Source organism: Elaeis guineensis, chromosome 2 (assembly GCF_000442705.2).
Source record: "Elaeis guineensis isolate ETL-2024a chromosome 2, EG11, whole genome shotgun sequence".
NCBI classification, from domain to species: Eukaryota; Viridiplantae; Streptophyta; class Magnoliopsida; order Arecales; family Arecaceae; genus Elaeis; species Elaeis guineensis.
The window spans coordinates 122,238,271-122,251,416 of NC_025994.2; the positions used below are offsets into that span (position 1 = coordinate 122,238,271).

At 36.8% G+C, this 13,146-nt stretch overlaps 1 protein-coding gene across 3 annotated transcripts; it reads right to left on the reverse strand.

The window, feature by feature from the left end:
- Positions 1 to 695: 695 nt before the first annotated feature.
- Positions 696 to 9,537, reverse strand: LOC105038077 (DEAD-box ATP-dependent RNA helicase 15). Of its 3 annotated transcripts, none has more exons than XM_010913767.4 (12): positions 9,318 to 9,537; positions 9,124 to 9,240; positions 8,407 to 8,507; positions 5,241 to 5,413; positions 4,891 to 5,122; positions 4,633 to 4,751; positions 3,912 to 3,968; positions 3,654 to 3,838; positions 2,253 to 2,397; positions 2,081 to 2,164; positions 1,930 to 1,993; positions 696 to 993 (listed from the first exon to the last, which is right to left on the reverse strand). In XM_010913767.4, the coding sequence occupies exons 2-12, from the start codon at positions 9,237 to 9,239 to the stop codon at positions 983 to 985; spliced, it is 1,287 nt and encodes a 428-aa protein (XP_010912069.1). In that variant the 5' UTR covers position 9,240; positions 9,318 to 9,537; the 3' UTR covers positions 696 to 982. The 3 variants fall into 3 exon arrangements, with proteins under 3 accessions (XP_010912069.1, XP_010912075.1, XP_019710735.1); XM_010913773.4 differs by having other exon boundaries at positions 9,124 to 9,248; positions 9,318 to 9,459; XM_019855176.3 differs by lacking the exon at positions 9,318 to 9,537 and having other exon boundaries at positions 5,241 to 5,537; positions 9,124 to 9,245.
- Positions 9,538 to 13,146: the final 3,609 nt, after the last annotated feature.

Here is a 13,146-nt window from a genome sequence, read left to right on the forward strand (position 1 = left end):
TAATTCCACCAGCATCAAACTGCTCCAGGCAAATGGAGTGGCGGGCCACGAGGGCCGCCAGAACTGTGTCGACCTCTCCGCCAAGTCTATCACAAACCTCCAGTAAGTGGCCGGAGCAAGCCGATCTTGCAGGAACCGTCTCCCTTAGCAAGTATATTTTCAAGATGTCCCCTTTATTTTTAAAGAAATGTAATTTTTCTTCTTATTTATTGATAATGTACCATCATATTATCCCCTGGATGCCAAACAGCCGCAAGAACGTCTGAACGTTATAACCATCATCCTTAAGGATGTGACAGGCCACGAACACCAAGGACACCGAACAACCGAACCAACATCCCTCCCAAGGATGAGAGCCGAAGGGCATACCCAAAGACGAACAAGCAGCACCTAAGAAACCAAATATTATCCCCAATCAGATTCCAAGCCAATTCAACCCAAATTTGAATAACGCAGCCTCAAAAATTGAGCAAGCTGTGGTATCGTGACCACATTGAATCAACACCCTTCCGGAGAAAAACAAACAAGCTGCTTCTATCGCCACAACATAACGAGCAAACGAAAGCAGCTTCAAAAACATGATCCACATGGATCGCCAACACTGCAAAATCAATTTCTTCTAAAAACATCATGACACAATTTATCCAAGGCTCATCAGACGATAGCAAAACAGAGAAAAATCAGACAGACAGAAATAGCATAAATACTACCAGACGATTTATAAAGATCATAACGCATTATCACATACATATCCTCTTCCATATATAAGCTGGATCCAATAGGGGGTCACCATCAATCTACTCATAAGCAACTACTGTTGGAATGGTCTATTCAAGTACCATCACTCACAAACGATCATCCAAAACTAATACCTGGCGCTGCAATCAACAAAATAGTCCGTCCTTTACATCACATTCACCCATACGCTCATTAAAGTATTGGTCTGATTTATTGAGTGTACAAAAGTACATTGCCAGGGCCGTCACGATGGCACTGCAAAGCAGGAAAACCACAATTTGTAAGGAATCAAGCAAATATCAACAGAACAACAAAAAACATTACACAATCTTATGAACATGTAGACAACTCCATACATCTCAAAAATCACAAAAACCTGATGAAACTTGGCAAATAGTATAGAGAAATTAACAGTAATAATGGACGTGGTGTCATTAAACTTATAATATTAAAAAAGAAGAAGAATAAGAAGAAGAAGAAGAGGAGAACAACCAAACAAACACACTGCTAAAAGCAGCAGAGCAAAAACCAAGAACATGTGGCTCAAAGCTAAATACACGTTAAGCTAGCAGCCTGAGCATAAGGTGATAGAGTGACTGGAATTATAATAAAACAAGTTAATCAATGATGATATGAGCAGTCTACATCACCTAAGGGGTTCTAAAGCTATCAGCAGCACAATCAAAATATAGTGCATCAAATAAATAAAGCTAAATAGTTGACACCGGACAGCAGGCAAGGACTTCGTTGCTGGAACAGTTGAATTAAATGAAATTACCATGCTACATGACCTTCCCATTCTGCAGCTAACCAAACATTAGTTCAGAATGAGAATTTCTGTCTTCCTTTTTTTTGAGTCAGATATAATAGAGGAAACTCACATATGAGAATGTGTTTCCAAGGAATAATCACCTATAATCATGAATTGGGAGTTATTCCTGCCTATTGTTCTCCCATACATATCTATCACACTTAAATCACTCATCACACTAAAAAGCACATACAGACAAAAAAATAATATTAAAAACATACAAACTTGATCCATCATGGTCAAAACCATACTAGACCCAAAAAGAGTAATCCATAAAAAACAAGGGCTCGGTATCATGGGACCGTGAAGAGCTTTGTGTAGCAAAAAGAAGTTCAAGTTATATGTCATCATGGAAATGCCAATAGGCATAAGAAACTTACTGTATGTGGAGGTATCAATTTGCTCTGGCAGCTCCTTTATGTCCACCTCAAACCTCTCTTGAACCTTCAAATAATGAATCAAAGCTCATTAGCATCACATCCATCTCCCCAGCACACACAGCAAAGAAAATACAGAACAAACAAAACAAACCTGATTAAGAACATCTGAGTCAGAGGCAGATGAGACAAATGTAATAGCAAGTCCCTTGGTTCCAAATCGACCAGCTCTGCCAACCTGCAAATGAACAAGAATACAGCGGTTAGCAAATCAATGATGAAATGGATTAACTCATTACAATAAATCAATGGATAAAGAGCATGACCCTGTGCAAGTATGTGTCAGCAGAATCTGGCATGTCATAATTGATTACAATGTTCACACGCTCAATGTCAATCCCTCTGCCAACCAAATCAGTAGCAACGAGAATTCTCTTGTGCCCTTCTTTGAAGCCCTTGTACCTCATCAATCTGCGATGTAGCATAATGAATTGCACAATACATGTAAATGACAACCATTGTTTAACAACGAACATCATGGCTTCATGTGCAACTTTGTTGGTTTCGGAAGAGAGAGAAAAAAGGGGTGTTTTTTTGGGGGGGAGGGAGGGTGTTCAAGTTCTGATAAGTAAACACGCTCTAAGAATGGTACAAGAAAAGAAAATGTCAGCAGTAACAAACACAACTTCTGAGAGAAGCATTTGACCCTAGCAAGTAATTAAAAAAAAAAAAGTGGTGGGAGAAACATTAAACACAAATGAGCCTCTACAAACCAGAAAGAAGCAAAATAAGTCAGCAGAAAAACCACAACAGTGCAAGGCAGACAAAGCAATCAAAGATCCATATTTACAGAAAAAAGAACCTGATAGTATAACGGTATGATGCTTCACAAATCTACCAGGCTACATATCAGAGACTTTAGAACGACAAAAGCTAAAGAAACTTTATTCCACTAAACAATACTTTCCTACAACATTATCTTACTAAATCAGCATGCAACTAGTTACAAATATTGTCACCAAGACCTCCTACCGACATTCATCACATACAAAAAAAAACATTTTGTTAACATGTAATAGGGAACATCAGAGGCAGTGAAGAATAAAAAAAGGAAGCACCAGCTTAACTTGCATGTCCTTTACAACTCACACTTTGGGTAGAAACAAGAATAATCAAGTATCAGCTCCAGATAGAAAGTTGTAAGTATATGAATAAAACAAAAAAATAAAGAAATTGACAAAATGTTCCAGAGATTGGACATCAATGACAAATAGCCACAAACATCAAGAAAGATTGCTGAAAAGAAAACTATAATGCCCACTAAAATGAAGGCCACCCAGCAAAACCTGCTTCAAAGTAGAAATTAGGAAGAAAATTTGACGTTCTAAAACTAAAAATAAAAGCCAGTAAAAAATTTAAAGGATTCCTGCTTTTTGAGAACGGTGAGGCCGTGAGAAAAAAGATAGAACTTAATTGAGATAAAACGATAATCTTTTCAAGCATAACATACAATGAGAAATTTCTTTTGTAGTATTAACACATAACAAGAGTTTATTTAGATAAAAACATAATAAAATAACAATAAAAGGACACTACACAGACAAACTATGCAATCAACATGTTAATTTTAATTCTATTTGAGGAAAGCGAGAATTAAATCGCAGGAATAACACTTGAAATTAATGACCACAAATGGGAAAGTGAACAAAGAGTAGCATGATTCAAACCTCTCTTCCTGCGACATTCCAGAGTGGATGCAGATTGATGGAAAGTTGCATTCCACCAGCAACTTGTTCAGCTCTGCGGCTCTGTTGACACTTTTGACAAAGATCACAACCTGATTGAAGTCCAGCGCATCCAAAAGATCATTCAACTTTCGGTTCTTTTCCAACTCGCTCAGTTTGATGTAGTGCTGCCATTGGAATGAATATCAGAAAAAGAATACATATCAAATTACATGCCAAATGCCTAACATATAAAAGTACCTGTACTAAACCATGCAGGGTAAGTTTGGCCTCATCGTCCACATATATTTCCATTGGCTGAAAGGGAACAAATGTCAGAAAGAATGTTAGGGACTTGTCTTCAAGTAACTGATTCCAGAACCAAATGAATGACGCATGAACTCCAGTCCACTTGATTTGAAATACCCAGCCTCTTCAGGGAACTCGAAAAAGTCTCACTGATATACCATTTTTATAGCATGCCCAACAAGAAACTATAATGCTTCCCACAGTTCATTCTTGATCAGAGACGTCTGCCTTGCCCACCAACATAATGATCGTGAAATAAAAAATACAGCAGGAACCCCAACCAAGAATAACTAGGACCACCCAGAGAACAGCAGAGATTGGCCAAGAAATGAATCACAACAATGCAGGTAAGGAGACACCATAAATCCAAGACAACACAGACATTAACCTAGCTACAAACAACCTTCACAGGAACCAGACTTCTAAAGACCACTAATGATGCCACAACATTAACACCTCCCCTCCTCCATAGAGGAAAATTAAGAAAGAGAGGTGGTTCGGGGGGGGGGATAAACCTCCATTCTTCCCACACCATCTCAACCTAACTACAAAAGGCTTAGGGAAAAAAAGGACAGTGAAGACCAAATCACACTCTTAAGAAGATACACATCCAGAGTAGAATAGGGCATAAAAAAGATTGACTTCTAGATTTGAACTGGCCACAGGACATTACATCTTGCATAAATCTCTTGCAAACAGGACGGATCTCCTTGCTGAGAGTCGCTGAAAACATCATGACTTGCTTATCATGAGGTGTCATTTTGAAAATCTCCTGCACATCTCTCCGCATGTCTACAGAAATACACACAGGTGAAATGCAAGGGAAAAAATAAATAAAAATAAAAGACAAGTAGACCATATGCAATTGAGCAATAATGTGAAAAATAAGCCTGTCCAAACCAAAATATGAGCAAAAAAAAATAAAGCATACCAAGTGACTCAAGCATCTTGTCGCATTCATCAAGAATGAAATGCCTCACATTCTTCAAAGAAAGATCCTTATCCCGAGCAAGTGCCAGTATTCTTCCTGGTGTCCCAACTACGATGTGAGGACACTCATTCTTCAGTATATCCTTGTGTTTTGCAATGTGAACTCCTCCATAGAACACAGCAACTTTAATATCGGGCAAGTACGTGCTGAACCTCTCAAACTCGTGGCAAATCTACATGAAATACAGAGGTATCACGACATATGGATTGGATATCCATATCCGATGACAAGTACAACAAATAAAAAGGCATGCAAACAAAGAAAAAGTTCAAGATGGACAAAAAAGAAACCTGGTAAGCTAACTCTCTCGTATGGCACAAAACAAGTGCAGCAACCTGGCCTGAAACAGGCTCGATTTGCTGAAGTGTTGAGAGAACAAAAACAGCAGTCTTCCCCATCCCAGACTTTGCTTGACAGATAACATCCATTCCCAAAATAGCTTGAGGGATGCACTCATGTTGTACTGATGGAGAACCAAACAAAATTGGAGCGGTACCCCCAGTAAGTAAAAAATAACCTTCTGGGTCCTCTAATGGAAAGGTTTACCATATTCTCCTCCAAAATCAGAATGTGCAAGTAGTGTTTACCTGAAAATTTATCAAAATATACATCAGTCACTGCAAAAAAAGGTTTAAACACAATAACAGATTTCAAAAATGTGAAAAAGCAGAATTCAACTTTAAACGAGTGTCTTCTTTCAGGAAGCACCAATAAAGGTTGCAGCGCACGCGCGCGCACAGGAGGAAAAAAAAAAAAGGGGCAAAACAAGACCTTGTCCAATTGCCTGTGATCCTTATTCTTGCAAGCTTCAAAAGTTGGGTTTTTCACTACTTCTAATTTCTAAACTCATTTTCCCAATTCACTGATCACTACCTTTGTAAGGAACCCAGGAAGCATAAACACTTCAAATCACATGTCGTGTCTGTATTGTATCCATACCGGATATCGGTACTAATCAGAAACTTCTCAGATTCATGTCCAGTATTTGGGCTAGGAACCACATTTTCGAAGTTATAAAACACTCCAAATCCTCCATGGATACACTTTAGATACTTCCTCGAAAGCTCCAAAAATATCAATTTTGTAGTCTACCGACATTAATATTAAAAATATAAGTTATTGATTATGGTCTCTTGAATAATGACAAACAATGTGCTTGTAAAAGTTAATGCTACCATATAAAGCATGGACTATGTCATTTTGATAGCTTACTATGCTTCATAGATGCTTTTTCTTATACATATATATACATACACATGCACACAAACACACGAATACATTCACGCATATATTCGGAGGTGTGGCACATACATAAACACAAAAATACATTATAAATATATACACATGCATATATTACTTGAACTATTCTAACATTATCATATTCTATTTTTTCAAGACTTGTCATATCAGTGTATCCATATCAAGTTGTATCCATATGCCATATGCATGCCCATAGTTCATAGCAAAAGAAGTCTTTCACATCGCTTGCTTCTTTCAGTTATCAGGCACAAGGCGCAGTATATGATCCAAAGACAGTAATTCATCAACAAAAGAAACAATTACCAAAATAAAGAAATTCCAAGATGTCCAACAAAAATACGTATAAGAAAAGCAATTGCATGAGCGCAGAGGGCATACAGGGGGAAGATTTACATTGTTATAGCTAGCAGTTTATATAAACAGAAAAGAATCCCAAAGATTGACATTTGATACTATCACATAAAACAACACTCTCATCCCCAAGCTGAAGCATAGACTTGAGTCAAAATATTGTCCAAATATGTAATTGTTAGCATACATCTATATACTACACTCTCCAACCTTTAGACAGGCAGGACAAAAGAACCAAAAGGAATGCCTTCAGCTTATACACAACCATGCTTAAGGTGTGGGAAAAAAGTCCCTTTGTAATTGAAGGTCTCCACACCTGGAGGGAATCAACATTCTCCCCAATACAACACACCTCCAATACAGGCTGTACTCAAAACAAGAAGACCCAAAACTACTACATGCTACACAAGAGGGGGAACAGACAAAACTCACTAAAAGAGTAAATACAACAATGTCTTCCTACATAATAATTAAAAATATACTTCACTTCTTCCCAGAGTTGATATCATCTTTTTTTGTTTCCACCACCTGATGGTGAATCCTTGCAGCATGATAATTTTCAATTTACTCTATATATTGAAAATAAAATATTATTTCCCACTGATATTTTAAACCATGACAAAATCATGACAAGGCAATAACCTTATTTTGCTTCCAACACCAAATATCCATGTTCAAACCTCCATCAGATAATTTCATTAATATAACAGTGATCAAGACAATAGCTCCTCCTATTTGTAAACTACTCAAGGATTCACCCCTTGTTCTATGAAGATCAAGTGCCCACCAGCATTATACCATAAAACAGCAACTAAGACATCTCCAGTCTTCACCATTCTAGCATCAAATCAATAGAAGCGTACCAATCCAACCTCAGAGCCTTGCAGACCTCCCCATCCATCATTGCAGTCAACAGAAAAATGAAAACAAGAAACCGATCCTGAATACAATCCACCACCAACTTGGATTTTTAGAAGAAAGAAGCAAGAAAGGAACCACCAGAATTTCCACAATATGAGTCCTGCCACATAAGACACATGTTCCACCACTAATTCTAAGCTCTGTAAACCAGCTCAGGACTTTTTCAGATGAACTTAATAAGCATCTTAACCAATTTCATGCACTAATCAATTACAATTTATAATTTAGTACTTTGTCCCTCCACAAACCACTGAAGCTAACCAATACTCCTTAAAACAGAGACACACTTTGAAAAAAAATCATATAACGTAGAGCAACTGACAATCCATCTAACACCTTTCTTTCATCCTTAACTTACCTACCCTTTACAACTCTCGTGATATAAAAAATAACAGCAATGCAGAAACCAAGTCCTTCCAAAGGAAACATTAACCAGGAAAAACACCAAAAAAAAGAAATGGATCTAAAAAAACACCAATGATCAGCAAATGATGCAATTCCAACAACACGTGAAGGGGACAACCAATCAAATGAAAAAGGCAAGAACATTGATCATTCATTTGAAAAGACACACTTTCTAAGTTCAAGTTGAAAGCAATAACATCATTAAAATCATATCACCATGAAAAAAGAAAGAACTGATACTAACTAATACTACTTGAAGCATTCTTAACATGTCGCATTACATGATGATCGCATGATATTCTACAAGTTAAATATCAACCATTTGATTAAATCTTTTTAATAAAGTCAAGCAGTCCAACTATAGGTGTGAAGAACACAAGCAGTTCCCCAGCACACATTATTTGGCATTGTGGAGGCAGTTCATGTTGTACGTGAACCCAATGCAAAGGAATATCATTAGTTGATTCATTGTTTCACAACCTCATGTCAATGTGAAAAATATTAAAATAAAGTGCTTGCCTTCAGAAGGATGCTCAAACCCTGAATCTACGATTGCCCGGAGAAGCTCTGGCTTCAACAGGAAGTCTCTGAATCCAGAACTATGAATTCCAACATATCCCCTGCATTACAAAAAACATCATAAGTCAATTTTTTCCGGATCAACCAATATACAAACATAAGTTTATAAATGATAACACCACTGGCTAGGTTGCAATCACATCCAACTGTTAACATGTTATAGCAGCATCTCTAACAGCAAGTCTAAAACATCTAACATCAGCTCAAGGGTAATACAGCACATCTAATAGATTGAATAGAAAGAATATTTTTTTCATAAAACAGCCTAGAAATTTAAAGAAATTAGCCATGTAATTCCCGTGAAGTACATGTATCAAGGGAAACCAACTCCGTCTATGACTAATTGGGCTATAAATTCCTCTATACAGGAATCAAATTAGAGCGAAACTATGATCTCACATAAAAATCCTTGATAATCAAATTAATACAAAGTATAACTTCAGATCTGAAGTCGACCCAGAACATCAAAAATATAACAGAACATAATTACAAAAAAAGAAAAAAAAGGAACAAAAAAAATGCAAAAACAGCACGACTTAAGTGCTAGCGGACAATTCAGGAGAAAAACCAAGAAAGCACTCCAACAAACGGAAAATAAAACAGTAAAAAGGAAGGTAAACCCAAAAAAAATTGATCAAGATACGAGATCTATCATACTTCTTCGCCGTCTCGTTAGCACCCTTGGCCGCAACGGCGTCAGAGGCCTTCTCCTCGTCCTCTTCGTAGTCAAGAAGCTCCTCCTCGTAAGCATCGTTTTCCCTTGCTTCACCCATTCTACACGGCTAAAGAAAACAAATCAAGATCCGAAACATCTCCCCAGAAGACAGAAAAGTAAATCACCCAAAAGTCACCTTCAAGTCCAGAGACAGCGGATTAGGGTTTGGAGACGGTTCGAGCTTCTGCAAGAAAAATAAAGAAGAAAACGGGGAACCCTAGGCTAGGGTTGAAGGGGGTGAGAGGAACAAAGGAATTCCTAGGGTTTCTAAAGGAGAAAGGGAGGGGGAAGTAGAGGGGAGATCGAAAGCCCTCGACCGTGGCTTCGAGAGGCGATGGAAGGACCACGAAAAGACTAAGAGAAGAGGCACTGGACGGATATTTATAGCGCTGGAGCGAAGGGTTTAAAATAAAGCTAGGGCATAATGAATGATAAAGGAGTACCGGATTATATACCGTTCATGCGGCCGTCCAGCGCAATATGGACCGTTTGATTGACTTCCCCGAGATCCCTTGGCTCGTTCAAGGCTCTTTTCCGGTATACGCATTCGCAAATTTTTGTGCGACGCAAAATCTGCCGTCATTTTGACGCATCCTAGTCGCCCGTGAATGGCGTCTGGCTGGCTGTCCCTTTCTCGTAGGCGCGACGCTGCTCACGAACGGGCGAGATGTCTTCGTGAGGGTGAATCCAACGGCAGATCAGTCCGCGAAATCGGACTCGGACTGGTAAACGGCATTAGCTTGCTGCGATATAGGATCACGTGCACTAGCCCTTCCACTTTAGGCAGCTTCTTTGGCTACCAGATTCCTTGTATCACGTTATTCTTGTTAGGAGTTATCTCGATGGATGTTTAAATAATCACACTCTTTGCATTTCACGGTGGGATTTTCGTTTCTAGTAAGCATTCAAACGTGAAAATGGACCATTGGCAAGGTTTGCTAAGAAAGTAGTTTCTTTCCATGGTGGTCAATTGCTTGATGAAAAAATTCTTTGTCCATCATAGATAGTGTAAAAAATTCGATGTAGAACACACCATCGGTCCACATAATCATCACTTTTCAATATGTATTTAATGTCTGCAGAGTTTTTATCGTTTAAAAATTTTTTATGACGAAAATATTTCTACTTTTTAGTTATAACATCTCTTTACAAAAATCATGATACTTCTTCACAACTGTCATTTGAAAAAAATTATGACATCCCTTCTTAAAAATTATGATACTCTTTCTTAAAAATTATGATATTCCTACAATACCCTGGTACTAAACAAAAAATCAAAAATATGTATCATAATTTTTTTAAAAAGATGTCTAATTTTTATGAAGAGGTGTCATAACCGAAGAGCGGGAATATTTTCATCATATAAAATTTTTAAATAAAAAATAATCTATAAATATTAAATATATATTAAAAAATTATGACTATATGGACCAATCGGATAAGATGGTGTACTCTACATTGGATCTTCTATACCATCTGCGGTGCGCAAAGAATATCTATTGCTTAATGTAAAGTTAAGAAAACTTCAGGTTGATTGGTTGAATTATATATATATATATATATATATATATATATATATATATATATATATGCACAACTATTGATATCAACACCTAGCGACTAGTTGCCATTCGGGGATTAATGAGATAAAGTTGTGGAAAAAATGAATAAAAAAAGGAAAAGGGACTCCACCAAAGAATGGTTTCGAAAGGTTGGTAGAAATAAAATTCTTTGGAGTTTCTGGTGGCTTTGATGGATCAGCTAACTAGTGTTATTTGACGAAGAAATTTAGGTGGGCTAAGAAGGAATTCTAGGGAATGAGAAGACCACTAAGGTGAAGTTTGGTTCTTGGATGGCCAGATAAAGGAAGAACTCCATGCTAGCATGGAAGAGACGAATAAGGAGGGCTCTATTGAGATAAACCACAGCTTATTTTTATCGAGAAGAGCAACCAACCTCAAAGTTGAATCAGTCTTAAGCTTGCTGCCAATTGAAACAAGCCCTAGACTCTACTCAAGTATATCGTGAGGCTGGTGGGGAACTTTTTTTTTCAACGTGCATCCCAAATATCATTCCTACCAGTTCAAGCATCCCTCATGTTGATGCTTAAATTTTTGGAATTACATGCTAATTTAAACAGAACCCGCATAATATTTTTTAGGGTAGTACCAGGTATTGTTACTAATCCAAGGCATGCAGGCTGGTAAGCCGGCGAGGATACTTCGTATAAAGCTACTTGCGAGTAGTCTTCAATTCTTCAATTTTCCTTGTGCCCTGCTCAAGCTAGCCTAAATGGATGACTAGATTATATTTATGCTAGGAGAGTGTACCTATATGTAGGGGAAAAAAAAAAAAGAGCTTAAAAGTTTCTTACGTCTTCGAAATCTTTAAACATATTCACCACAAATTTTCTATGTCACTTTTATTATCTAATCTAGAAGCTTATCATCATCATAAGTTTTCACATGGAAAAATAAATGGAGATGTACAAGTCCAAATACTACTAAAATCGAGCAATAGACATTACATCAAGCTGGAGTTCCTAATTCTTAACATTCTTAAGAATAATTACAAAAAGATATAACAATAATTATCAGCACATATATTATCAATGAAGGCATGGATCATATTTATTGATACAATGCAAGAAAGAAGTAATTGACAAAACAACGGCCATTCATCTCATGCTCCTCCCTTTTAAATATGTCTATTTGCACTAAGCTTGCTGCTCTACATTTGGTAGCAAGTGAATCATGCTAATCATGGTCAACCCATCCTAGTACCCCACCAAATCTATTTGATCGAGAACAAGATAGGCCAAGCTTTAAAACATCGACTTACAAACAAGCATCTTCGATCGTCATGGGCTCAAAATTATGTAGAATTTGGAGCATAGTTGAATAATGATTCAAGGTCATTCAATTTGTAGTTTAGTTTGTCTCGATGAACTTATAACTTCCTTACAAAAAACAAAAAAAAAAAAAAAAAGAAGAAGAAAAGAAAACTACTTACAAGTCTAGAAATATATTTTCACAGTATACCATTATCTAATTTGCTGAAAAGTTAACATTTTAAAATATTATATAATCTTTTGCTACAACTAAAAAAATCTTTAATCAAGCCAGCAAAACTTTATCATTAACCTTAAAGTGAACTGAAATATCTAATTTGTAGGAAGATAGAAGTAGTATCTTTTACGCAAAAATGATATGTCTTGTTTATGTATATCGTTCATTGGATCGCGCAACGATTACTTTAAGAGCCATTTAAGTGGATGACTAAAGAAGCTTGGAGTGCTTTGAGAGTTATGTGAAATGCCATCCAATGACCCATGTCACCAAAGAAGATCCATCATCCTTTCACATGAAAGATACAACCCAAATCTTATGCGGGTGTCAAAGTAATAAAACATCTTGCTAATCGAAATTTTATTAGTTAGATCAAATTCTTCGTAGATTAATGATTTTTTTTTTTTTTTTTTAAACTAATAAATTATTAGTGGTCAACGGTGAAAATAATCCCATTAATATTTTCTTTGCCAACCAATTGCATGAGATACCGCTCTACTATTCCAAGCAGAATGTTTTGGGACATAAATCCATTGACAGGATCTCAGTCACTATATATGATGTAAAGTTTTGCGTGGCAACATGACCTCGCTTGTTGTATGTTAAGGGGCATACCATTCATATCATATCATAAGGTTTGTAGTATCTTAAAAAAAAAAAATAAAGTGACACTTTTTGAATGTTAACTCATTTATACTTAGATCCCAAAAGAAAAAAATTTCAAATAGGCCCAAAACTTTAAAAAAATTGCTAAGAGATCCGGCCATTTGTTTCCATTGGACAATATTATGACGTGAAGTGCAGTGGAGGAAAAGAAGAGTCACCTGACTCTCAAGTGACCATCTTCTTTGATCCTATTTTTAGGTTTATGTGTGCCGTCAGGCATAATGAAGGAGA